Genomic DNA, 27953 nt, shown 5'->3' with positions numbered 1-27953 from the left:
GTGGGTGGTGCTATTCATGAGCTGGTAGTCCTGGGTTCTATAAGAAAGCAAGCTGAGCAAGCCAGGGGAAGCAAGCCAGTAATCAGCACCCCTTCATGGCCTCTGTATCAGCTCCTGCCTCCAAGTTCCTGCCCTGTGTGAGTTTCTGTTCTGACTTCCTTTGGTGATGAACAGCAATGTAGAAGTAAGTGTAAGCCGAATAAACCATTTGCTCCCCAACTTGCTGCTTGGTCATGATGTTTTGTGCAGGAATACAAACCTTGACTAAGACAATAGCATTAAGGCAATACTTGTTTAATTCAATTTTTTACATTTTCTTTTATATTATTTGTATTCAGGTTGAGCATCTGTAATCTGAAAAATCTGAAGTTCCCTGAAATCTGAAACCTTTGAACATAGACACAATGTTAAAAAAAAAAAAACCCAAAAAACAAAACAAAACAACAAAAAAACCACCCTGGATGCTGGGGCTGGGGTGTGACTCAGATGACTGAGGATTTGCTTGGGAAGAACGAGGTTCTGAGTTCGGTCTCTATCACCAAATACATATTGGCATGGTGCTGCATGCTTGTATTCTTAGCACTTGGGAGGCAGAGGGAGAAAAAGAATTACAAATCTGAGGCCTGTCTGAATATCATAAGACTTTTTTCAAAATGACAAAACAAAACGAAAAACCAAGCAAAACAAAAACAAACAAAACCAAAAGCAAAATAAGAATTCCAGATTCTGGAGCCTTTCATGCCTTGGACTTTTATCTTAAGGAGACTCAAACTGTACTTTGTAAAATAGTCCAAACTCAGAAAACTCTGAATTCTGACACACTTTTAGTCCCACACATGTGATTTAAAGGACAGTCAGCTTAGCTATACACCACCACCTCCAGCTTCAGACGTGGTGAGTTCAGGACATGTTTTATGTACGTTAAGTATCATGTCTTCCCAACCCCTCCCCAAGTGGATGGTTCTGTAACCTGGCAGTACTCCAGAAAGCTACAGTTCTTCATCCTAGCCCAGCCTCTGTTAGGAAATGAATGAACTAAACAGGAAGGGGATAGGTAAGAAGACACATGCAAATGTGGCCTCTTTGTGCCATCTTAAGACAAAAATAAACATCCTATTTGAGTTTTTAAAAATAGACTTTGGATTGGAACAATACAATGGCTTTTTCATAGAAGGCTTCAGGAAATGACAAGGTCTGCCTAGAGGTGGAGATATTTTCTTCCCAGTGTGTGAGGAGACACTGGTGAGGTTTCTTAAGCAGTCATGCAGCCCTCCTCTTTAAAAGGATCTCAGATCCATAGGGACTTTATCACACTAGCCCTCTCCTCACCCTTTATTTTATTGCAACTGGGTCTCATTAAGTTGGATAGGCTGGCCTTGAACTCACTGCGCAGTCGAAGCGGGCTTTGAACATGGGATCTTCTTGCTTTCAAGCTGTGATTACAAGACAGGGTCATCACCCACGAGGCTTGGGAAGCCTTTTAACTTTATTTAGAAAAGACTTCAGGTAGCTCCTCTTTCCCAGAGTAATCAACAAGCACACTGACAGTTTCATCCTAAGGGAGAGTGAAGCCTGATTGGACATTGTAATCTTTCTGAGTTTCTCTAATTCATACTCCAACCTCCAGAAAGAAACAGCCCAACTCTGCCAACAAAGCAATGATATTTATTTGTTTATGACTGGTTCTTACTATTTAACCCAGGCTAGCCTCGAACTCCTATCCCATGCCTCTGCTGGGCGCTGGAATTTACTGCTAAGCAGGGTGAGGTATGTGTTTTTAAGGCAGGGAGGTTGGAGAGGACAGGAGCGAGCGCTTGAGTGTCTTAAATCTTTCAAGGGCTGGGCATGTTTTATCTTGGACGTGTAGAGAATGCACTCTGCCCTAGCCACGTAAAGTGGGAGCCTGACTTTAGACTAATCAGGGAAAATGACCGCCCCACACTCTTGTAAAATCTTAATGTAGCGTGAGAACCGCTCAGTGCTGGCGGACGTACGATGTTCAGGTTCGCCTTGACCTTATTGAATCGTGGAAAGCGGCTCCTAACAGGGAAGGTTTTTTTTCAATTTCCTGCACGATTACTCAGGTGGCTTTTCCTGTTTCTTCTCTCCCTTCTGGACCTGGGTTCTGTAATTACTATAGCAGAGACCTGGAAGGATGCCTGCTCTCCCGGCACGGTCTCCTCTGCTCCCTCCCCCCACCCTTTTCTCCTCCTGGCCCCGCCTCCGCCGCGCAGCCCTTAGCCAGCAGCTAGACAGCTGTGTTCAATCAGAAACCACTTACAACTCCAGACGATTCAAAGGGGGAAACTTCGGCGTGAAGTGCTGCTCGGCTCCGGCTCTCTCCAGCTCTTTCCTCCCGGGAACCGGAGGCACATATCGTCCTCGCACTGGTGCCCAGGCTTCTCCCGGAGGGTACCCGAGCTCTGCTGGGCGCCGGCGCGAACTGCCCGCCTGCCGGGTAATGGGGATCTGCTTGGTACCGTAGGAGGGGCGAGGCGGCGCGGAGGGTGGCATCGCCCCGGGACTCCGCGGTGGGCGCGCGGGCGGGTCCCGGCGCCGGCTCGGCCGCTGCAGCTGCTGCGAGCGCAACCCGCTGCCCAGTCTCCCGCAGCTATGGCTCGCTGGTGAGATTCCAGCCGGACTTACCCGTGCCGAGCTTCTCCATCCTTTCTGGCCTCGCTGCTGTCCTGGGTGAAAATGGCTGTCTAGACTGAAATGTGCCGGCGGGGAGCAAGCCCAGGCTATCCAGCCTAAGCCCGGCTCCTACGCTCCGAGGTCTGGGGACGAGCCCGGCTCTGAAAAGTGCAGGCATGAATTCTGGAGTTGCGGTGAAATATGGCAACGACTCCTCAGCCGAGCTGAGCGAGGTAAGGAACTGCTGAGGTTCGGAGCTCGGGTTTCGGTGCCTCGGATTCCCGCATCAATCCCAGTCTTTCCCCACCCCACCTCTCTGAGTCTGGAAGCGTCACAACTGAAGATTGATGGATTTTTCCGGATCTTGTTTTAACTTGTGCTACTCAGGATCTGACCTGAACTGGCTTGATATTTCATTTAGAGGCTTAGAAAAGAAACAGCTCTCTCCCCAGCCACTTAGGCTTTTTATTCCCAAGACTCTGTACCCCAGTCCCTTCTCTCCCTCCTTCTCTATTCATATGCTACCTTCCTTGTAGCAGTCGGAAAGCTACACTTTAAGCCTCAGCAACTAATTTGGTGGGGCCAGGACCTGGTGGTGGTGCTGGAGACCTGGAAAGGACTGGTTACTAAACCTCTCACTTTCCTCCCACGTGTGCTGCCTTTGCCAGGGTTCAGGCAAGGTGGTTCCTTCCTGGGTAGAGATGAATGACCTGCTCCCTGGAGGGGGTGGGGAGGAAGCACATCAAAGCTGCTTGGAACTTTATTTCCTGCCAGAATCTGAACTCCTGTGTCTTTGAGGCCACATTTGCAATTCCTGGGCTTACTCAGAAGTGTTAAGAGACCCGCTTTGAAATTAAATAAAGCTGCATCAAACGTATGCAAATATGTGAGCAGTAAGGTACCCGAAGCCACGTTTTTTTTTTGGAGGGGGGGTAGTTTTAGGGATGTCTGCCCCCCCCGCCCCCCATGCAGTTTAATTTTAGTGATGTCTGCCTCCATGTGATATATGAATAGTGCCGGGAAAGCTATAAAACTTGATGTTCCAAGGAATACGAGGTCTATGTGCTTGCTTCGGACCCTTTGGGGTCCCTCAACATCTTGCCTGGGTATGGTGGCTCAGGTCTCAAAGGTCACTTGTGTGGCTTAAAAGTGCGACTGAAGAGAGGAAGGGAGAGCAGAGGAGAGAGAAGAAAATGAGCGGGAAGCGGGCATTGTTGATGTCAGAAACATCAGGAAAAACGAGAGGATGCCACTCTTGCAGGGGGACTGTTAAGGAGGAAAATCCAGAGATGGGTGCAGTAAACCCTAGGGTGCAGTGACAGTAGTAACAGAGCTGGAAGGAATAACCCTGCTTGGCGCTCTTCCTGCCGGAGTTTGGGGTAGCATTTCGAGGTGTTAGCTGTAGGAACAGAGACTTGCCCTAACTAACCCCCATGTTGAAGCCCCTGTGAGGTGGAAGGCTGCAGAAATGCTGAGTGAGGATGCAATTTTCAAATGGAAATGAGAGAGCAGCAAGCTTTTCTGTGGCATGAGGAACTGGGTGAGTTTGGCCAGTTTTTCTATTTAGGACAAGGTGTCAGATCTGAACTAGAACCCAGAGTCATGCTTCGTAACTAACCCATCCAAGAAGCATTCAGCTGAGATTCTAGGGCCATTTAATAATCGAAAACCACTCGTGGTTATCTCCTGGAGAGGCCTTTTGACAGGCCCTTTTGTTCAGTCTCTAACTATCAGCTTTACCTCGGTCACCTGGAGGTGCTTTGTTGAAGGGGCTAGGAAGAGTATGACACAGCGCAGAGATGCCCTTTCACTTGAATAGCAGAAGCATTGCCAATGAGTGCATAGCAAGAGCTCAGAGAGTTTGGGACACTGGGGCTGGGACGAAGCTGCTCTTTCTTGGCCTGACTGTATTAATTAATCCTCGTAAAGCTTGGGAGCAAATGGAAGGGTCGGTGGTGCTCTGTGGTCTCGCACTGGCTGGGAAAATGGTGGTTAACATTACATGGGTTGTTCTTGTCCCTAAGGAAACCATCTCGTTTTCTGCCAACCCAGCTCTCCTCATCAGCAGCGTTCCTGCTCTTGTCCCTCTGGGTGTGTCCATTCAGATTTCTACTCTCTTTAGAACCAGTTGTGATTCCTATGACCTTGTTCTTCTGTGTCTATCCAGTCACACACACACACACACACACACACCATCTACTGCGTCTGTTATCCTGAAAGTTAGATAGTTGCCATAGCCAATAGATGAGATTATCTTCACTTCTGTGCTTATTTACAAACTTGGTAGTGCAAGAAGGGTGTGTGGTCCAATCCTATGAACCCTGAATGGCAGTTCAATTTATACGGATAGTGACTCTGACAATTATAACATCCATAAATACACTTATTTATTTGTATTTCTCAAGGGTTCCTTCTCTTCCCTGTTTTGTTTGTGGTGTTTTGTTTGTTTGTTTGTTTGTATGCTGGTTTTCCTTTGATGCATTGCCAGACAACCCCCTCCTGCTTGGTAGTTGATGACTCCTCCTGCTCACCTGGAAGCATGGTTAACAAAACACTCAGGGTTTCCCTTTTATATTCTGTATTGTCCAGGAGCCCTAGGGCAGACTGGAGGTCACTGCAGGGGTCAAATGCTGGGTCAGATGCCTGTTGTTCACCAGGCATTTGTGAACCAGGAAGGTCTCTGAAAGGACCCACAACTGTCCCAAGGTAATCAACAAGAGGTCTCCTTACTGGGGTTCACTTGAGAGCTGAACCCTTCTTCAGGAGTCTTCTGGCTATAGCCAGGAGAGGCACTCTTTGACAATAATGTTGATACTGAATGAGAGGGAGTGACTTCTGTTAGTTTCTAGATGAAATGAAACATGCTAATGCCCTAGTGAGAGCAGCAAACTTTTCTGTGATGACCAGTGGAGGTATTATTCTTTCTGTACCACCCTGGAGACAGCTGTGGTAGTATGGCTACCAGACCTATGAGGGTGGGAGACCTAGGCCTGAATGTTCACCATTGGTTGCTTTCCAAGTGTGAGGAGTAAGATGGAAAGAAACAGGAAATTCCTCACCGTGTCCCTGTTTAAATGGACTGATTTGTAATTCTTTAATTTGAATCCTAGCATTTCTAGATCCTGTGAATTGATTACAGAGAGTAAATTGCCACTAGCTATGAACATGCAATCAAGTTCAAACAGACGAAAGCAGTGGTGACAAGAATACATGGAGAAAAATTTGAGAAGCATGAATTGCCAGTTTGTCTTCTTAGCTGTTCCCCATCCCTGTCGAAGACTGCAGAAATGTTTTTATTTTCTTTAATGTGAGGTTAAAAGGAGAATTTCAGCATCAGCCACATTAAAAATGCCTCAAAAATTAACCGATGCACCATCAGCATTACCCTTCCCCCCCAAATCAGGAAGCAGAATGAGCAGAATGGCCACACTTTCAGTCATTAAATTAATCCTGCCAAAGCAGAATTTCTGTCAAGGGAGAGCTTTGGTATCTTCCTCTTTGGTTTGAGTTTGGGCCAGCAATTAGCTCTGTCTCTGAAAAACTTGTGGGGCCAGTAGGGAGTGAACCCCATTTCCCAATCCATCCTTCTGCTTGGCTCTTAGACTTATTCAGACTTTGGAAAGAAAGTGTCTTGCGATGCATCAGAATGAAGACTTGACTCAAGTTCAGTCATCCTTGAGGAATAGCTGTCTGCTTGGTCTGCCTGTCTGGTAGACAGCTCCCTATTTATGTGAAAACATCAAAATGTGTTTTTGAAGTTTCCCATTTCCTGGTAATCCTTAAAAACCTCTGGAGACCAAAGCACTGTTATTTTCTTAAAGGATTTTCTAAAGCAATCAATTTTTATTCTTTGCACTTTTAACATTACTTAAACAATGAATGGGCAGAAATTCTCCATCACTACTTTGCAAAGACTGCTTACTGCTGAGGATCAGAGTGTTTCTGCCTGTCTCTTCAAAGTGTCCTTCATCAGTTCTGTCCACTCCAGTAGAACACAGTTAGTAAGTACCACAGGCATTCCCCCTTTACTTGCTGTGCAACATCTGAACGCCTGTCACTTTATTGTGACCAATTAAGACACTGACTTGTATGGAGGACAGTTTTTCCTTGCATAGTATTTTGTGTGATGATGTGTGTGTACCCATTTTCACGGATAGACTTACTCTTCACCGCAGATCAATTACATCAGTATTGCAAAGCAGCTTGAAAGACTTCCCCAAGCTCTGTATTTTGTACACCTCTGTCTTTACAGAATCACGTGGCACTGTAATAAATTGCTTAGTGTTGATCCTAGACCATAAACAACAACACAGCCATGCCAAGATGTAATATCAGGTCCTGGCACAAAGGTGGTTGTCCTACAGATGTTTGAATGTATGGATACCTACTGCTTTCCTCCCTGGATCAGAAGTGGGTTTAGGGATACTGTACACATATCCAGATAGATATAGAACTGTAGACACATGTATGAATAAAATAAACTTTTTTTTATAAATAGCAGTCTGATTCCTGGTATTGTCATTTGGCAACACTTTGAGTGGATTACTTACGACTCTGACCAGAGCAAGAGGCTCACACACGTGGCTGATAGGTTACGCTTGCCTCAGAGCTGGCAAAGCAGCTTGCTTCTCTTCCATATAGCTTTCTTCATTTGCTGCTTGGGATTTGTTTCCTTTTGTTGGAGCAGGACAAAATAATAATAATAATAATAATAATAATAAATAATATAATTCAGCTTCTGAGTTTCTTTTTCAGGAGGCGGGGTGTGGGGAGTGTTGTGAGGTAAGCTCTTGGGTAGCCCAGGTTAGTCTCTTTCTTCCTATGTAGCCTCTTGACTTCACATGTTGGAATTATAAGCATGTGCCATAATACCCAGTTTGTGTAGTGTTGAGGATCACATCCAGGGTTTATGCATTTGAGCTCCATCCCTGACCCTGCTGCCAGATTTCATAAGTGTAGGGTTGGCACAGGGTTGGCTTTTTTGTTTGGGACAGCTTGCTGTGTGTGGCCAGCCAAAGTCAAAGGAGTGAAGAAATGGATTCCACATCTCCTAGAGAGATGTGACTGAGAACATATGTAATCCACCCCAGAGGCCACAAAACGACAGAGCCTGTCTGGGCCTGGGTCCCATAATTCTGATGTCTGGTAGCAGTTGCAATGGTTTTATGTTTTAGTTTTTCTTTCAGAGACTTGTAGTAACTAGCATTTTCTAAGCACTGCCAGAGAACTAGCATACTGAATTAAAAAAAAAATCCCATGAGAGATGTTATTGCAGTCATGATACAGATACAGAAAATGAGACATTGGGTGGGGGGCAGCATATATACATCAGGCTGGTGAGATAGCTCAGTGTATAACAGTATTTGCCACTCTAGCCCGATGACCGGAGTTCAGCCTCTAGAACCCACCATGGAAGACTTAACTCCTGTAAGTTCAAGATTGTCCTCTGATTTCCACACTTGGACACATACACATGGTCACACACAAAGGTGAAAAGGTGACAAGTCTTACCAAGGCTGAGCAGCCCAGGAAAGGGCAAGGCTGATGTGTGCGGAGGCTGGCTTTCTCTAGAGCGGCAGCGTTCACTGCGGCTTCCTTTCAATGGTCTCTGTTAAAGTGCTCGGCTTTGGATCCCGTGTTCTTAGAAGGGAGCATTTTATTTAATAAACCCGTTTAACTTGATTTGTATTGTAATCCCCAAGCTGTGCTCAGATATGTGTTTTTGATAACAATGAAATGGATATGATTAGACTGAAGGGCCTTCCAGAGGCTGAAGAATTCCAGGCATTGAGTTTCTAGAACCTGAAAGCAGATGCAGATAAGAGAGGAATGATCCACACTTAACAGAGGACATAGAAACTGCAGCCCTTGGCTGTACCCCAGGCACCTGAGGACCACTGCTTTGATATTTGAGGCACTGTCACCAGACCAAGTACTCCTCCTGCCCCTGCTGGCAGAACCCCTGCTGGTTCCTATTAGAGTTGGCCAAATCACTGTGGGGCAGAGGGTGCTGAGGCTGGTGAGGTTGGCGGCTAAGGCTCTGTGTGGTTAGGGTGCATTAACTGTCACAGTGAGGCCATGACTGAGACCCAGTGGAAGAGCAGTGGGTGGAGTCAAAGATATGGTGTCTGTGGTAGATAAACCAGGTAGATGTCAAAGAAAACAGGGGAAAGAGAGGAAATGTGGTATAAGGATGGGTCGACTGGTAACAGGTTAGGCTGGTGATAGTTGAGGTCTCAGAGATGGGGGCTGGGGGGGACACAGAGGAGGGGAGAAGGAGGGAGGAGAGGAGGAAGAGAGAGAGAGAGAAAGAGAGAGAGAGAAAGAGAGAGAGAGAGAGAGAGAGAGAGAGAGAGAANGAGAGAGAGAGAGAGAGAGAGAGAGAGAATGAATGAATATAAGATCTCTGGGCTCAGTGTGGGCTTGAAGCTTTTAACTCCTACCCAAGACTTATTTTAATCTTAACGAAAGGGCCTGTTGGTACAAGACTTGAGAGGCCAGGTGTCTGAATGGGCAGCCTTTCCTGGAGTAGAGGACACCATAGTGTGATACTTAGGACATAAAGCCTTTAATGAATAATGGTGTTTTCCCCAGTGCCACTCACAAGGAAGACTTCCTCCTAGGTGAGGAGGTAGCAGCTGGATGGCCTACTCTACCCTCTGCACTCAGGGCGACATTAATCTGTCCATGGGCACATCCTAGCGAAGCAGGATTATGTGGAATGTGTGACTTACACCCTGGGAGAGGAGTCTGGGTTGGCAAAATTATAGAACTGGACAAGACTATGAATATGTTAATGAATAAATACATAAACGTCCACACTTGAAGCATACAGGTTATTTACATGAGGAGATGCCATGATATATCTCATATGTGGTATTGTGTTTCATTTTTTTTTTTTGAACTGTCCCTTCCCTTATTGAACCAAACTCCCCAATAGTGCTCCCTCATTCTCTAAAGAAAAGTTACGTGGATTGCACAAGCAAGTTACATTAGCAGAACAAATAAGTTACGCAGGCCACAGAGCTTCTCTGTCTTTCCTATGAATGTCCTTTATCCCTTGCTGACTAAGAACAGCTAAAGATATTACATAGGAGGAAGAGGAATTTTTTTTTTTTTGGGAAGGCTTGCATTATCATAATGAGTGACTAAGGGTGTATCTGTGCAAATCCTTCAAGATACTGCTTAAGTCAGCAATGATGTTAAAGCCTGGAGAACGAAAACCCCTTAAGAAAAAAAAAAAAAAAAACAAACCAACCCAAATTAGCCACTATTGATTCATAAAGAAAGCTGTAGGTTTGGCCTATTGACTTTGCAGTAAAAGCTTGGTTGGTTGGGAAGTGTTGTGCTTGGCAGCGTATTGTAAGGCAGATCCCCGGTCAAGAGATTTTATGAGTGTTTGGATGCCTGGTAAGACAAATGGGTGAGAGCCCAAAAGTTCCTGTGCTTGATGAATGGCGAATAGACATGTTGACAAAGCCTCATGGCATGTGTATGCCAGTTCCCCTCACCTGGACTTAGGAAATGTACTAGAGTAGTTATCAAGGGGAAGGATGCCAACATGGAAGGAGAGTGCCCTGCAGTTAGGGAAGCAGCAACATCCCCGCTTGGCTGATGGGTGAGCAGCGTGGGAATGAATGCTTGCCACTGCTTCCCGTGAGTTTTATGATTGTCCTGGGTTTCCTTGGACTCTCTGTTTTCCTCCACTACCCCTCGTGGCCTCTCCAAGCTAGCTCTGCTCCTTTCTGTTCTGATACTTACTATATAACCTGTGTGTGTGTGTGTGTGTATGTGTGTGTGTGTGTGTGTGTGTGTGTGTGTGTGTGTGGCACAGCATCCTTAGGGACTCCGTGAGCTCTTTCCCAGCCCATCCTAAGCAAAACCAATTCACTTGATTTTTTAGCCTCTATTCAATAGGTAAGGGAGCAGGACATTGACAGACTTCAAAGCTGCCTGTTTGGATTGAATCCCACTTGTTTAGTGTGACAGATGAGATGGACGACAGCTTTTCTATTTTGGTGAAAATAATGCACTTGATGAAATTTTGTCTGGTCATTATGTCTGTGGCTTACTGTCTCTTCCTCACTCATTTTTCAATAAATATTGTATGCCAGATTCTATCTTAGGTCTGTGCACACAGCAAATGGGAACGGATGGAGTCTTTGTTCTAATGGACCTTACATTCTGATGGGAGCCACACAACGCACACAAGCCAATGCATACTCAGGGATATGAGAATGCAAAGAAAGAATGCAAGAAAGAAGGAGAGGGAGGGATTCAGTAGCACGATCAGGGTTGACCTCTTTATTGGAGTCCATGACTAAGATCTGAAAGGAGTATGAAACAGAGAAACAAAAAGCAGAGACACTTTTTTCAGAGGCCAGGGTCTGCCTGGTGAGTTTAAGGGGTGACAAGGTGATGGGCCCATGGAGTAAAGGAGGGCGGAAGGAGGTGAGGCCACACATGGGACATTGGAGGACTACAAAAAGCACAGGAAGACCACAGAATTGGTTTCTGTTACGTCACCTAGGGCTTCTTAAACCTCGGGAAAGAATAAGGATCCCTCTGGAGAGTTTTGAATATTGGTTTATGTCTTAGTCAGCATCTGTATTCCTGCACAAAACATATCATGACCAAGAAAAGCGAGTTGGGGAGGGAAGGGTTTATTTGGCTTACATTTCTACATTGCTGTTCATCACCAAAGGAACTCGGGACAGGAACTCACACAGGGCAGGAACTTGGAGGCAGGAGCTGATACAGAGGCCATGAAGGGATGCTGATTACTGGCTTGCTTCCCCTGGCTTGCTCAGCTTGCTTTCTTATAGAACCCAGGCCTACCAGCCCCAGGGATGGCACCACCCACAAGGGGCTCTCCTATCTGTGATCACTAATTGAGAAAATGCCTTACAGCTGGATCTCATGGAGGGATTTCCTCAAGGGAGGCTCCTTTGTGATAACTCCAGCTTGTGTCAAGTTGACACACAAAACCAGCCAGTACACTCTGAATCTATTTTTATCTTTCATGCACACACACACACACACACACACACACACACACACACACACACACACGCAGCACACACAGGCACACAGACACACACACATACACATGCAGATACACATGAACACATGCACCTCTGTGCATATATGTATGTTGTTGGTGTGGATGTGATGGATAAGCTGTGGGGAAGAGAAAAAAACAAACAAACAAAAAAAACAAAAAAAAACAAAAAAAAAACAAACCAAAAAAAAACAAACAAACAAAAAAAAAACAAACCCAAGGGAGGTTGTATCCCGAGGTCAGTACAAGGCAGACGATGGTCCAGTATCCAGTGCTTACCCTTTAGCTAATCTTTTAAATTGTACCATTTATTTTTTATAACCAGAGACAATTGTGCCATAAAAACTAATTAGTTTTGGATATCTTCAGAATATTTAAATTTATTTTTCCCTTAAAAGGAATGCTTGAAAGTATCAAGTGACAGGAACCCTCGCTGAGAGTGATTTAGAAGTGAGGTAGATTCTGAGTGTGGAAAGCCAGACCCTGCCTTTCCTTCAGTGACTTACAATACCATCCTCCCCACCCCCCATTACCAACCTCAGTAATTTAGTGAGTGGTTTATACCAGATACAGCTCCTGAGAGACCTGAATGCCGGCGCCTTTCTATTTGTGTAAAGCTGTTTGGCAATGAGCTTGTGACCAAGCATTGCCTGATAAACATGCTGTCAAAGGAAGGGTGCTTCTGTTTCTGTTCCCAGGATACTTACCTTTGGCACACTGTCTTATCCAAACTGGTTTGGTTGTTTCCCCCCCTCCCCATGCCTGATGAGGAAACCGAGGCTTGAAGCTTGCTGGAAAAAGAAGCAGAAATATAAGAACCCCCTTTCCTTTGTTTAATATTCAGGTTTTTGTCTTTTTCTGCCTCACTTCTAACTGCATCATGGGATGTCCCCACTAAAGTGCACATTTAAAAATCTTTATTTAAAGAAGAGAAATTCTAATTCCTCAGTGACTCTTGCCTACCTTCAACAGTTCCGTAGCTTACATTATTAAAATAATCGGAATTTATTGTCAGCTGTAACTTTGGTTTGGGGTGTATGGCAATCTGCTCTCAGTAGGTTTTTATTAACACTGGTTGGTTATTGGATCTTATCATCAGGTTGAGAAATACAGAAGTGCACTTGTGTTCTATTTGGGGTCTGTGAGGGCAGCTGTTTAGCTGCCTTCAGCTTCTTAGCAGTGAGTATGAGTGTGGGGGGAAGTAGGGGTGGTGGTGGTGGTGGTGATGATGATGATAGGAATTCTTTATATATTTAGGGTATCAGCTACTTTTGTTCCATGTCTTAATTTGTCTGCACTGGTTTTTTACAATGCTCCAACTTTGATATTTCCTGGTGCAGTCACAGTGGATATAGAATGAGGCTTGCAAGGGAATCGCTTCTCTATATAAAATAAGGCAGTCAGAAGTTCTGTTTGGAAAGAGCCATCTCTAGTTACATGAGGCAAACACAGAGTTAAGAGTTCTGACCAGGACATGGGGAGAGTTGTGTTTTTCCCACCTCATACTGCTAGAGAATTCCAGGACAGCTTTAGCAAGAGGGGCCTGTGGAGAGTAGCCAGGAAGTTGGATGCTGGTCTGTTAGATTAGATAAAGGTTAGTTTTAATTTCTTGGTGCTCAGAACCTAATCCTGGCTAAACCAAAATCAAATTTATTTCCACGCTTGGTAGGGAGCGCCCTGATTAAGCGTTTGGACACAGCAGGTCAGGAGGGTTCAGGATGGCCGTGCCTTTGCTGGTTATTAAACAGCCACCCCCACCCCAGTGAGGAGGAAAAGGGGGTGAACTGGAATCAGGTCATGAAGATTCATTCCCCACATGGAGTGGGTCCATTTAAAAGTCAGATTTGGGATTCATTCTTTATCTTCCACCATTTTGTATGTCTTAATCTCTCTCAATCTCTCTCTCTCTCTCTCTCTCTCTCTCTCTCTCTCTCTCTCTCTCTCTCTCTCTCTCTCTCTCTGTCTCTCTCCATCTCTTCTTCTCTCTCTCCTTCTCTCCCCCTTCCTCCCCCACTCTCCCCTTCTCTCCCTCTCTTTATCTCTTTCTCCCTTTCTGCTTCCCTCCCCCCTCTTTCTCTCAGTCTCCTTCCTTCCCCTCCTTCTCTACCTCTCCCTCCCTTCCTCCCTTCCTCCCTTCCTCCCTTCCTCCCTTCCTCCCTCCCTCCCTCCCTCTCACTCTGTCCCTCTCCTTCTCCCCACATCTCTCCTGGATGAGCTAGATAGCTTCTCATTCGGGGGGCCCCCGAGACACTAAGAAAATGCTTTCTGGATCTGTGTGTAATTACTGTGGAGGAAAATGTCTGGTGCTGATAAAGCTGCCTTCAAGCCCTCTAGTTCCCCAAGTAGCAAAAGGTGGATGTTTTTCTTATTTGGCATTAAAATGTCCTCAGCTAGCAATGAGGACATACAGGGGGTCAGGATAATATGTTCAGTGGTTAGGAGAAGTTTCTGATTTTTGGACACCCTTACGGACATCCCCAGGGGTTCACGTGTTGTCTCTCTAAAATCATATGTTTGTAAAGCTGTGGCCCCTGCAATCATAGATAGCTCTGCCACTTCCCAGCTAGGGAAACCTGTGAAACGTTACCTTTCTATGCTGAGCATTTCCTGTTAAAAAGAAGTGATGACAAGCGCGCGTAGCCCCTCCCCACCACGAAGACTGGTGACATAGCCCACTGTTCATTATCCTGCAGTCTGTGATCAGTGGGAGCTCTTTCAGCTGTAGTGGTACCAGTAATGACACAGCTCACCACAGTGCTTGCTGGACAGTTAAGTGCCAAGTGGAGAAGTGTTTTCTAAACACAGGCATTAGTAGCTGTAACTGTGAGCACCGACGGAATTTAAACGAAGGTCTTAAGTGTAGGCTAATGTGTCATGAGAACAATGTCCAGGAATCCCGAGAGTCTCTGCTCACTGATGCTTTTCCTCTCTTAACATTCATGCGGGAAGCGCAGGACCTGGGAAAACATTGATCCAGATATAGGCAAGTCTTAGGCAGGTTTATTTATTTGTTTGTTTGTTTGTTTACTTTTGAAGAATGGCAATAGATTTGACTTGTCTTTGGAAATAAAGGATATTGTCCTTAAAGACTATTAATGAACTAATCAGTGTCAAGACTAATGGCTTTAGATTTTCTTGCTTTGTGTGTGTGAGTGTGCTTGTGCACACACTTGCACACACTTGCATGGTACAGAGCAGAAGTAGACACCTCGTGCCTTTCACTCGCCACGATACTTTAGAGACAAGGTCTCTCTTGGAACTTAGGAGTCCCCAGATTTGGTTGGACTGGCTAAGCTACCAAGCCTGGGGCAGATCCTACTTTTTACGCTTACATCATAGACTTGCCTTGTGCCCAGCTTTTCACATAGGTACCGAGATTCAGACTCAAGTTCTTGCTCTTACATGGCTAGCACCTTACTGAGTCATCTCCCCAACCCCCCCCCCTAAATTTTTATTATGAACTTGTTCTAACTTTGTCCTAGCTATTGTATTGTCAGTTGCTTTTGTGGGTAGAAACTCAGCTTAGAAGGTGCAACAAGGGCGAGGGAAAGCGTGGTAGGCCAATGTTTGCATGGGCTGTATAACAATTGCTTCTGTTGGTGAATTCCCCTGCGAGCTGCAGGATATAGCCCTGTGGGTGGGATAGGAGCTCTGCTTTGGAGTGACAATGGGTGCAGGAGAAGGAACATCTGGAGTCAGCAAGGAGCCCAGTGAAGGGATTAGAGAGGCCTCGGGATGTGCCCCATAGCCATAAAGATCTCTGCTTCTCTGTGTACCTGGGCTTTATCTGAACATCAGAGGGGAATTTGAAGTTGGTTAGGTGTTTCTTTTGTTTGCTAAGGGGAAGGAGTCAAGAGTGGGATGAGAAGGTCCCTGACCAAATTCCTGTCTCCAAGCCTTGCCTATCACCGATTTTAACCTGGTGCTTTCCAGAGGTGGAGTTTTTAACACCCTTGACTCCACTTCCTGTCCACCTCTGCAGACTCTTGCATTGATGTTTCCGTGTCTGTGGCATACTTAGCTCTTAGTACTCTAACATGATCTGTTTGCCTGTTTATCTTCCTTGGAATATCTCCCAAGAGCTTCTAGTTAGGGAGGATCAATGACTGGAAAAGTGCTTTCTCCTCAGACTGGTTTTGTAGTCCAAGTGACCAGATATGTCATAATTACGATAAGTGAAAAGTGAGACCAGTCTGATTGATAGAAAGGGCTCACACTGGAGAGATAGAAAGGGCTCGCACATGGCAGCTACATTCACATTTACCAGTGATGTAGAGCCCAAGCTATGCGCCAAGTTCCCTGTCCCCAAAAGGAGATCCTAGCTGCCCTTCTCGTCCTTCACTCCTGAGAGCGAGTGCCAAGCCCCAGCTCCCTGCACCCTCAATGCACTGGGATCAGAGAGCTCCGCTTCCTGTGGAATCCCACACGACTGTGAATGGTTCTAGGGCCCTCTCAGGACGAGAAGAGCAGGGTCCAAACCTGGACTGCCAGAATGTACCCAGGGCCTGGAAATGTTGCATTGTGGTAAACATGATAACCAGGGAGGGGTGCAGATAGCCTCCAATGCTTAAGATCTTTCAACTTCACAATGACACAAAAAATGGTTTAGTGGACACCACACTGCACATTTCATTCTTCTCTTTAGCTGCCAAAATGCAGTCCATTCTCTTTTGATGCTAGGCAGCAGCAAGCCATAGCTTTCAGTCAGCAATGAGACCATAGGGATAACCAGTCCATAGTCTACAGTATACACTGCTGCTAGGCTATGCTGTTCTAAGTTAGGAGGAATGAGTGCACTTTAACTGATGGTGTTTTCAACAGTCATTTTATCAGAATGTCACCTCATGGTAAGTCAAGGGTATCTATACTGATTCTTTGCGGAAATACTTCCAGTGGAGCAGTGTGGTACATTATTTCTGTCTCATCACGTAGGCATCGCCTCTCTTCATTTGAGAAGCTAAATTTGGGATATGTAAAGATGCCTCATTGGCGAGAGTGCTTGCTTTCGAGTCTGACGACCTCAGTTCGTATCCCCAGCATTTGTGTAAAAAGCTGGTCAGGGTCACATACATACAGTCCCAGTGTTGGGGCAGTAAAGACAGGAGGATCTTTGGAGCCTATTAGTCAGCCAGTCTAGCCAAATCAGTGAGCTGTGGGTTCATAAGGGACCCTTGAATGGGGCCTCAAGAAATAAATTGGAGAACGACTGAGGAAAACTATTGGCATTGACTGTCGGATTTGGCATGCACTTTGAACACGAGTGTACACACACGCAGCTGAATCTGTACTTTTAGAAACATGTTGCCTTACATACAACCAAACCCTGGTTGTTTGATGGTTCACAACAACCAACACTTGTGATATCCCAAAGCATCTTGCCAGTGGTAGTTAGTATCACTAAATGCATATTGCCCATTTATATTCTGGCTAATGAAAAAGCCAGATTGTTAGGATTCACCAGAATGGTAACCTGGGTGCCTTTAATCTTATAAAAGCCTCTTTCCAAATTAGAAAAGAATCGTGGTGTTGAAGGCTGGGGCTTTGTTTGCAGTTGAAGGTCAAGGGAATTGTTCTCCATAATGATATTCTATGTATAAGAGTGTCCTGTACAGAAAAATAAAATAAAAAAAAAGCAAAAGCCTTTCTCATATAGAGCAAACTCCACACAGCGTTAAAGTTCATTTGCAACTGACAGAAATATGTTAATTGCTTTTCTTGGGTGAATGATTCTTCATCCAATAGGAATGATAGTTAAAATTCACTCAACTAATTTGAGGTGTTTTGTTTTGTTTTTTTTTTAAATGTCAGAGTTCATTGTACTTTTATAGAGTTCATAAAGTATTCCAATCAAGTTTGGGTGACTGGTCAGAGTCATCCAAAATATCGCACATTCACATTTCCCCAGTAGTAAAATTAACTCTTTATATAGGCAACCAAGGACATGCATTGGTGATTAGAGTATCTTGGACTATTTTACTTCTGGGCTGGATGGCAAAATTGCTCCAGCTTTGCACATACTTTACCACTGAGCTATTTCTCTAGTCCGTGGTTCTCAACCTTTCTAATGCTGCAACCACTTAATTCAGTTCCCTCATGTTATGGTGACCCCCAACCATAAAATTATGTTTGTCGATGCTTAACTGTAATTTTGCTACTGTTGTGAATCATAATGTAAATTACCTTTGTTTTCTGATGGCTTTAGGTGACCACTGTTGTAAAAGGTCCTTTAACTCCCTCCCCAAAGAGGTCGAAACCCACAGGTTGAGAACCCCTGCTCTAATCTCACACAACATTGGATTATAAATTTCTGGACACCAGAAATTAGAAGCTAGAATCTAAAGCAGTGAAAAATGTAGGGAGCATTTGTATTGCTTAGGAATAGGTCTCGATATGAGAAAAGCTTTTACTTTTAAATATATAGGGCACTATTATACATAGAAATGCTGTTATGGAGAACAATACCCTTGACCTTAGAAAACCCACTGTGTGGTGGTTTTGTTCTGTATTGTCACTTCCCCTCTTATTGCCTTAGAGTTTGAGTTGCTTAACCTTGTGGCCATATTGTTGACCATATTTCTGGTCAATAGTCACCATTAAGATGTAGCATCCAACCAACTCACTGGATGTCAATACCTTCAAGGTGCCTGACTGTCTCTCGGCCTTGTAACATCATGTTTGCTGCTTCAATTGGTTATCTAATCCATAACCACACCATGGCTTGTCTACCTCCCATTCCTCCTGTACAGCTTCATGTTAAGTACTAGTTTCCTTGAAAAAGGTTCTCTGATGTTCCCATCTCTCATACATTTTAGCCTCTCTCCTATGCACCCACTGCCTTAGGCATCATTATTTCTGGCAGGTAATACCCTAACCAGGCCTGAAGCATTTTATGTCCCATTAGAGTGGCTATTAATCACCAGTGATCCTAGCTATTGCTAAGTGCCTTACCCTGAATTTTTATCTTTCTATTGTCCCATGAGGCAGGACCTATCTGCAGGGACAGTTGGTAATGAAGGATGGACGCTCACACTAGGATCAGGTTGAAACTGGAGCCTCATTTTGCCCTCTGCTTGCACCATAGGTTTTGATCTCTCAGATCAGTCCTCGTCATGGCTTTCAGAGCTGTAAGATCTGGGGGTTTGTTTATGGGTAGGTAGGTTGAAGTGGGTTGACGGGCATCAAAGATTTCAGATCCACATTGAACTCCAGTGTGGAGGGAACCGAGTCTGGAATTGGGCATGTTGTGTTGGAGGTGGCTGGTGGACATCTAGGAGATGTGAAGTATATACTGATGGATATTAGGTAAGACGGAGTCTAGGATTGGGGAATCTTTGGTTTCCATTGCTCTTCCTTCACAGTGCAGGTGGCTGGTGGGCGACGCCGTTCTGTAATCTATTCTACTCTCCCCACAGTTGATGTCTTTGTTTCCTGTATTATATAGGAAATAGTATGCAGTAAGCCAAATGGTTGGTACAGTGTAGACAGATGTTGGTCAAAGCACCATAGCCTTCACCTATATATAAGAAACGTGTGCTTATGACTAAGAATTCACCTTCAAAGCAGGGTGTGTTTTAAAAATCATGGTTCTTTAATATAATTTTAAATAAAAACCAGATTAGTTTAATCAAATTGTATGAATTACATATACCTTTGGCTCAAGAAAATGGTGGAAAGGAGTAAGTTATGCAGGTGTGACTGTAAAAAAGTAATTCATGTTTATAAAGCTTTGGAAAATAGATGGGTAAACCCCTTTGTGAATCTACTATCAGGTAACATGTTGGTGTGTTCTTTTAATTATTTAAAGTCACACAGGTGTCTCATTCATACAAAGATTTTTAAAACAATATACTTATTCAATAGGCACCTGTATGACTTTCTGGTCTTTCCATAGCAGTCCTCTCTAGGGGATTCACTGAAAGACTGAGTGCCTGAAATGGACAGTATTGGCATAAACTATGTTTATTCTTGCAACTAACATACCATGTCCAAGTATAACTTATAGGTGAACAACAGTAACTAATATTAAAGTTAATAAGTATGTTGTAACAGAAGTTACTCATCTTATGTATTGCTTACTCCTGGAATTCTCCACTTAATATTGTTTGAAAAAATTCAATTGTTTTTATTTGAGTGCATGTGTGTGGGTGCACACATAGAAGCCGGTCATCACAGGACAGCTTGAAGCACTCAATCCTCCCTACTGCCAATCCAGGGTTTGAACTAGAGTCCTCAGCCTTGGCAGCAGGCACCCCAGCTGCTGAGCCATTTCGCTGGTCTCACCAATGAATATTGTTAAACCTGTAGTTGGACAGAGGTAACAAACTCCAGGAAGCAAAGCAGTGGAAAGAGGCAAACTCTATCTTTAAGGGAAGATAAGAGGGAAGTCAAAGAGAGACGTTAGGGAAGGGTAGGGGCTAGGCTGAATCAAGAAAACTTGCTTGAATGAAGCGATGGATGAAGGAGTATATTGTTGAGAGTTAGCCTCTGATCTCACAGAATGAAAAACAAGGGTACCTTGAGGCCCTGGGGTGGTCTTTGTAAAGAAATCGAAAGACTATAAAGGTCCTGCTTTTTAAGACTAAACAACGGGCTATATAATAAATTGGAACCATCTGCTGTTTCACTCTGGTCTGCTTACTTTAGCTTGTGCCTGCTGCTGAGGAATTCCTTTCAAATGGTGAAGGAGTGTTGCAGGTGTTGAGGAAGCAGCTGGGGCAGAGTGCAGAGAAGCATCAGGGCCAGGCAGCAACCTCAGAGCCAGCCTGGGCTGCTGGGCCAGCTCCCATTTCGGTTACCCCTAGGGACCAGAGTGACTGAGGCTGCTGTGGCCATGATGTTCTGATTCCTGGGATGTGAGGCAGAGGCTGGGAGTGAGCTTAAAGCACAAAGAGAAACTAATTTTAGAAAGATGTTTTGAAAAAGGTATTTCCTTTGAATATCTAATATCCTTGCAGACAGCTGTCTCCAGGTGACTAATGCTACTCTGCTTCTGCAGATTGTTCTGTGGCCCCAATCTAACTGTGTACATGTGCATACATGTGTGCAGACTCACTCACGTGTGTGTGTGTGTGTGTGTGTGTGCGCGCGCGCGCGCGTGCACGCGTGCGCGCGTGCACGCGTGCACGCGCACACGCGCACACACTTGATAGGAATCAAACATACATCCTTGTACGTGCTAAGGTTGCTAGAAATGAAAATAGTCTAAAGATACACTGTGCCTCAGTCTGATTACTTCAACCCACTGAAACAATGGGACCCAAGAGAGTAGAATTCCCCCCCAGAATCCTGCTGTGAGAAGGCAAAGATAACCACCTAGATTGGGAACTTACTTCCCAGAGAGAGAGAGAGAGAGAGACTTCACACAGGTCATCTTCCAAGGAGGGACTGAAGCCCAGACAGTGGTGGGTCAATAGTGGGTGGGACTACACCTTCACCAGGACAGCTTGTTGAAACTTTGATCTCAGTTCAGGTCCTCAAAGAAGGAGGACTATATAGTGGATCTCTTTGTCTCTCTTCCCGATGTGGCCACATTGAAAACAAAAAACAAAAACAAACCTCCTTTTCCTGCTTTTTAAATGTGGCCTTTTTATTGGCTTTTATTGAGGAAGTGTGGCTGGGTCTGGCTTGGGGCGTAGCTTGTGACCCCCAACTTCTGCAATAGTACCATTGATTTCTAACCCCCATACCCTGTGAACCAGCCTAAGATCCCAGGGCACAGAGGAGTCTTTCCTAATCAAAGGGGCAGCTGAGGTGGATGCCAGTCCTCTCTGCTTTAGTGGTGACTTCCTGTAAATAGCAGGAAGATTGTCACTTAGAAGTCCCTAAATTAAACTGTTTGCTGAGTACACGTCTATAGTTACAGGGCTGACTTAATTTTTGTTTAAAGTAGATAGTCCCACAATGATAATCTAAAGTGTTTAACCCCCTGATTTGGCAAACCATGCCATGTAATGGACTGAACAAGGGAATCGGAGGGACTATTTTTGAAGTAGAATGGAGGGTCTGTTGCAGCCTCCCCCTCTCCTGGTGTTTTCCTGTCCCTCCTGCTGCCCCCACCCTGTCCCCCTGTTAGGAGCGCATTAATCCATTAGCTTACTATGGATGGTCCCCTGGATAGCAGTCCTAGTGACCAGGATAGTCTTGGGGAATTTTTTTTTTTTTTTTTTGGTTTTTCGAGACAGGGTTTCTCTGTATAGTCCTGGCTGTCCTGGAACTCACTTTGTAGACCAGGCTGGCCTCGAACTCAGAAATCCACCTACCTCTGCCTCCCGAAGTCTTGGGGATTTTGCTGCTTTCCGGAAGTGAGAGAAAGCCAGCAAGCTGTGTGAGAAAAGCCATCTGCAAGCTGCACTTGTTTTCCTCTGTTCCCCTTTCTTTGGCATGTTGAATGCCAGGCTGGAAAGCCAGGCACGGCACGGGAGCTGCCAGAACCTGGCTTACTACCTAGAAATGTCATTCAGCACAATTTTTTTTTTTTTCCTCACGCATAAGATACACCATTCATTCAGAAATGTGTATGGATAAAAGTGGAGAGAGTAGATTGTGGTGACGAAAGCATTCACACCCGATGATTCCAGTATAGTGTGGAATGAGGCTGTCAGAGGGAATGGCTGTAGGGGCTGTATAGTGTGGAATGAGGCCTGTCGGAAGGGACAGCTGTTTGAATGCTGGGAAATAATTTGCAGAGTGCTAGTCTGCCTTCAATCTCATTAGCTTTCCAAGTATTTTTAGTCCAAATTAAATTATCTGAGCTCAATGTAGATGATTCCCTACTGGCTTTCCCTCCTTGCTGGAAAAACCAAGTTGACTTGCTATAAATTATACCGTCAGCAGCAACGGAGCAGCTTCTGACGAGGGACAGAGCAGCTTCTGATGCCTGTGATCAGGCTGTCGCTTCACCCTGCTACTTCACCTTGTGACACCTCCGAGGTATCCTAGGAAGTGAGTCCTGTGTGTTCTTCCCGGCTGGAAGTGAGTCTTTGTTTTGGGTCTCTTTAGTTCTCGAAGATAGTGCCCTGCTTCACACAGCTGTTGAACATTGTTCAACGACGTATGAACAGAGGTAGCTTCCCATAGATACCATTCATATATATCCACACATCTGTCCCAAGAGGAGCCCACAATTAGAGTAGAATGAGGATTATAAAGTGGTTGGCAGGCCTGGGAGATGGAAGAAAGGAGACGTTATAAGAGTGTATTTTATGGTAGAGGAGTTTCTTAGCCTATCCCAAATGATGCCAGCCACCGCTTGCATTTGAACAAGGAGATTCCTGATCTTTATTATCATGGCCATTTGTACAGTGTTATTTATGTTTTCCTTGACTAATAGAATTTGGTCATGAATATAGCCTTTTTCGTTTTCATTCCTTGCAGCCGATTTTTGCCTGACACCACCAAGTGCCAACTTGCACCCATTCTGCGACACTCAAGTTGGGTTTCCTGTGTGCACACTCATTTATATATGCTTTAATGTGGCTGTGCCTTGTTTCTCATATTTACATGTTGCCTCCCCCATAAGTTTATCATTTTCAGCAGCGGGGGTGGCTGGCTTTTTGTATTCTGCTCTGTTATACCTAATATACTACCAGACATCAAAGAAAAACCAGTCAAGAATGATGCTACCAGGTAGCAGGCTCGGCACAGAATAAAGCACAGAGCCCCTGACCTCCATAGAGTGTTGCCTAAGAGCTCAAGTCTCACCCATGAACTCCTTCTACATGTGGCTGTTAGAACCTGGTGAGCAAATGGGGCTCTGTTGATCTAGGACATACTGGATATGATATTGTATGTAAGTGGGACTTTGCCTGCTGGAAGGGGACACGTTCATGGAATCCCCACTGCTGGTAGAAACTGCACAATCATTCTGTAATTGGTACTGAGTCAATTTCCTATTTTAGAGGAATTCTTTATTTTCCTTCCCACTCCAAAAAGTTCTCTTAGTGTCCCCTTCAGCACAGGACACCAGGACAAGTAGAGTGGATTTGGCGGTTTCTTTATCTTCCTTTCTCTTCTCATGTATCCATTCCCTAAGGATTCCCCAACAGTCGAACACAGCAGTATGCAACAACAACTTTGTTCCCAACTTCTTTCTCCATTTCTACAGTTGCTGTGCTTAATGGTCTCAAGAATTGGGTGCCACCTGATTAATGGTGTGTGTGTGTGTGTGTGTGTGTGTGTGGTGGAGAGAGAGAGAGAGAGAGAGAGAGAGAGAGAGAGAGAGAGAGAGAGAGATTCTGTGCTGCCTATTTACTGTAGTGGTTTTATCAGCTTGGAATTGAAAATTCGGATGAAGGAAAACAAAGTAAAAGCAACCTCATCAGATATGATGAAGTAATTCCCCAGGCATGATTCACAGATGTGTCTCTTTACATTCTGAGCTTTATTGCTTTATCATTTTTAAAAGAATCATTACTGTATCTTATGGACAGAATCGGCTCATAAATCTCAAAAAAAAAAGCTAATTATGTTTAGTTACTAGTGTTGCCTGAATCCGACTGAGTTCTCTCCTATTTCTCAGTTAGCTGTTGGAAAGGTGGTGTGTGTGTGTGTGTGTGTGTGTGTGTGTGTGGTGTGCATACCAACATGGAAAAGTATGTCCTGGTGATTGCAAATCACTGAGAAAAGAATGATATTTCGCCATTAAAGGAGTTTTGTACCACTTGGTTATGCTAAAATGAGCACGAGAGAGTCCAATTTCAGATAAAAGAGGGTAATTATACTGCTTCTTTATTTATGTAAATCTGTTAGGGAAAGGAGAAGACGGAAGAACACATTAACCTGATAGAATATGAAACATATACTCTCCCTCCCCTCTCTGTCTCTCTCTGTGTTTGCGATCAAAACAGTAACTATGTAGTATTTATACAGATGATGGAGATTCTTAAAAATCACACACAGAACAAATAGGGCCATGCCACCCAGTCCCCTGTGTTAGAGACAATGTTTGCATGGTTGTTGCCTTACATTCGGGAGCCTACTGTGTGCTTGCTTCGTTTGAATAAGAGCTTGAAGCAGGGAGTTAAATAACTTGTCTAAAGTCACAGTATAAACAGCAGAACCTCAGATAACTAATTTTGCATTTCCCTTTCTGTAGTAAAACCAAGACAAAAACAAAAATTAAAAAGCAAATACAAAGAAGCTAAAGATAATGGAAGTAGAGGCTGCGTTCCTTCTTCTGTTCCTTGGAACAGGTGAGGATTATAGACCAGTCATTTGTTTCTCCTGGATACTAAGTTTCTTTCTAAGTTCTCAGTAGGAAACTCTTCACCAAACAGGGAAACTGAAACTAAGAAACTTGTCTTGGGGCTAGAGAGGTGGCTAAGCAGGTTAGAGCTGCTTTCTGCTCCTCCAGAGGTTTCAGTTTCTGATACCCACATCAGGCAGCTCACAAGTGCTTGTAATTCAAGTTCTGGGGAGCTGACATCCACTGCCTCCTCTGGCTCCTAAACTTGTGTTGTTAGATACACACAAGCAAAATCAGCCTTTTATAGAAGGTAAACATTCCCCCCACTCCCTTTTAATTTGCTACACTGGTGCTTGAAATCTGTCACTGAACTGTATCTCCATTCATTTGGCCCTCCCTTCCTCTCTCCCTCCTCCCCTCCCTCCTTTCCTCCTTCTCCCCCCTTTGAGATATGATCTGAGTTGCCACTTGGCCTTGAACTCAGTTGCACTATGTAGCCCTGGTGGTCTTAGAATTTGCAGCCTTCCTGCCTCAGTCTCCTGGGTGTTGGGATTTTAAGTGTATACCACTATGCCCCACTCTTTCTGAGCTTTCAACACAGAGGCCTTGTAACCCATCATATTCTTACGTAATCGTGTAAGCTAGACGCTTCAAAAGGACCTTGTATCCAGAACTACAAAGCATTTTCGTGTGCCACTGTGCGTGATAAAGGGAGTCTGGCAGGGAATGGGATGAGTGAGGAACAAGAAAAGGTACTCGGAGGGCTTTTCAATCTCAGGAGGCCTTTAGAATTTTATTTTCTTTATCCTTAATTTTGTGTGATTCTCCTTTCTTGTAATCACTTGAAAGAATTTGATGTGTGCCCATGTAAGTATCAAAATTTTCTCTCTGTAAATAACAGAGGGAGGCTAGCCATTTAAATCAGCATATGATCCCCATCTCCCTATCTTGTTGGGAGGTAAGGTGAACATTTCTTCAGATGGACTGGCATCATGTATCAAAAGATGAACAGTCTTGATCCACGGAAAACCCTGTCTCCCACCCCCCTCTGCCCCCGATTCTATGCACACATACCCATACATGCACAGGCATACACATGTGCCAGAGTACAACTTTTGGAGAAATGGTTCTCTCCTTCTACCATATGGGCTCTGGGGTCATCAGACTTGGTGGTGAACATACATATCAGCTGAGCCATCTTGCCAGCCTGTTTACTTTTATTTTAAAATGTTCTGTCATAACTGAATCTTAAGAATCATTTTATCTGAAGCCACTTAGTCTTAAAGAAAAGATATGCTGGAATTGCTGAAGAAATCTTTTAAAAAATTTTTCTTGAATACATAAAAAAAAAATATATAACCTCAAAGCACTTAGCTCATGGGGTGCCCTTAGTACTCATCCTTCATTTATCTGACAACCTGTTGTAAATAAAAGTGAATTAGGCCCTATAGCTCAGCTCTTCCATGTCTGCCTCTGGGAAACCTTATGCTCATTTCTTTCTTTTGGGAGGTTTACTGTTCAGTTTCTTAGCGGTTTATATGTTTAAACATCCCAGGAGTGTAGCTGTCCCTTAGACGGAATGCGTAGCTTTGCCTTGGTGTCCTATCTGGTCCTTGCCTCATCTCAGGATGGAATCCCAAGCCTTGAAAAAAATCAAAGCAGCCTGCCAGTGGGGTGTTCTCTGCTCCTTTTTAACAATCATCTTTATTGCTGTTCACTTCTGATTGCTGCTCTGACATTTCCATGAAAATTACCCAGGGCAGCTCAACTAGATAAATTAGTCCCTTTCTTAACAAATAATAATAATAATAATAAACCATTGACATTTTGGCAGTGCTAAACTCATTAACTGTATTAGCCAGGAGTCCTGCTTTTACAGAAAGGCATCCTGAGCCCATGACTGCAGGCTGCGGAAGATAAAGACTGGACAGATCCTAATTAGCAAGTGTAATAAATGGCAAAACAGTTTGTGGGACTCCCTGAATAACATTAATCAGGGTTAGAAAGCTACCACCATTTAGTCATTTGTTTCAGTGTGACTGTGGGGGGGGGGGAGAACCACATTAGTCTAGAGATAATAATGCGTGTTTGATGTGTTCAATAGCAGTAGCTAAATTAAAGACATTGTCTAATCATTCCCTATCATTCTGGGTCATGTTGGACAAGCTTATTGTAGGCAGTTGGTTCCCCACAGGAAAGCCTGTTGTGGTCTAAAGGTCCAGTTCCCACTTGTTGAGAGACCTCTAAAACTGACAACCTTGACAGTTGTTTTTGAGCAGAAAAGTCCTTATGTGCTGCGAAGTCCTGAGGCTGCAAAGCTGATCTCAGAGCCACCATACCAGCCACCCTGCTTGCCATTGCCCTTGCCACCTGATTTCTGCTGATGATTTTCTTCTGGCTCTTTGGTGTGTTTTGTTTCTCACCTTTCAGATACATAAGTGAGGCCTTTATAGATCACAGAGATCTTTGTTAATCTTTCTGTCCTCGGTCCAGCACTAGCCAATCAGTGAGCCATTGAGTAAAATCTCTGGGTCCTCTACATCCTTGTCTTTTAACTGCCGATTTTGTTTTCCTCTTAAGCCCAGTGTTTAGATCTTTTAAAAACCAGTTAAAAACTAGTTTCCAGATCGTCAAAGATTTACTAGCAGGTGTTTGAGATGAATCCACGCCTCCCAAACTGAAAAGGTTTGGTTTTGGCAATCGCTTCTGGGGTTATATTTTTCAGCTCTGTTGTTACTGGAATTGGATGACCGAGGCAGCTAGCTTTAGCTAAATAGTTTAACTTCTAACAAACTTCTAGAAGATTTGGAACCTTAAAGTTGAAATGGCACGAAGCAGGTTAAGACTGGGGCTTTGAGGTAGATAGTTGATGGCTGCTGGAGCTATTGAGAATGGAGAAGCTCTTGCCCTTTATACATCACCCCTCATGAGAGCCTCCAGAGGGGTCAGTAAACTGAAAATCAAGTTGGTATGGTATGGTTTCAGAGAAATGGTTTGAAGTAGTTAAGTGCAACTGAGAAAGATGACTTCCCAGAAGAAAGTATAGCTGCTGGTGGTGGTGGTGGTGGTGGTGGT

The 27953-nt window shown here is 44.4% G+C and overlaps 1 protein-coding gene across 2 annotated transcripts in view; it reads left to right on the top strand.

The window, feature by feature from the left end:
• Mcc (MCC regulator of WNT signaling pathway) overlaps nucleotides 1–27953 on the top strand; it is a 279992-nt gene that overhangs the window by 51508 nt on the left and 200531 nt on the right. The window contains exon 1 of one of the 2 annotated variants that reach the window (XM_021214402.2): nucleotides 2258–2867. The exons of the other annotated variant lie outside the window; for it this stretch is intronic. Within the exon in view, the coding sequence (XP_021070061.1) occupies nucleotides 2811–2867 (57 nt within the window). The 5' untranslated portion in view covers nucleotides 2258–2810. Of the gene's footprint in view, nucleotides 1–2257; nucleotides 2868–27953 lie in introns of those variants that run through there. 2 annotated transcript variants of the gene reach the window in all.

Source organism: Mus pahari, chromosome 15, assembly GCF_900095145.1.
Source record: "Mus pahari chromosome 15, PAHARI_EIJ_v1.1, whole genome shotgun sequence".
Lineage (NCBI taxonomy): Eukaryota > Metazoa > Chordata > Mammalia > Rodentia > Muridae > Mus > Mus pahari.
This window is presented reverse-complemented; position numbering and strand designations above follow the sequence as displayed.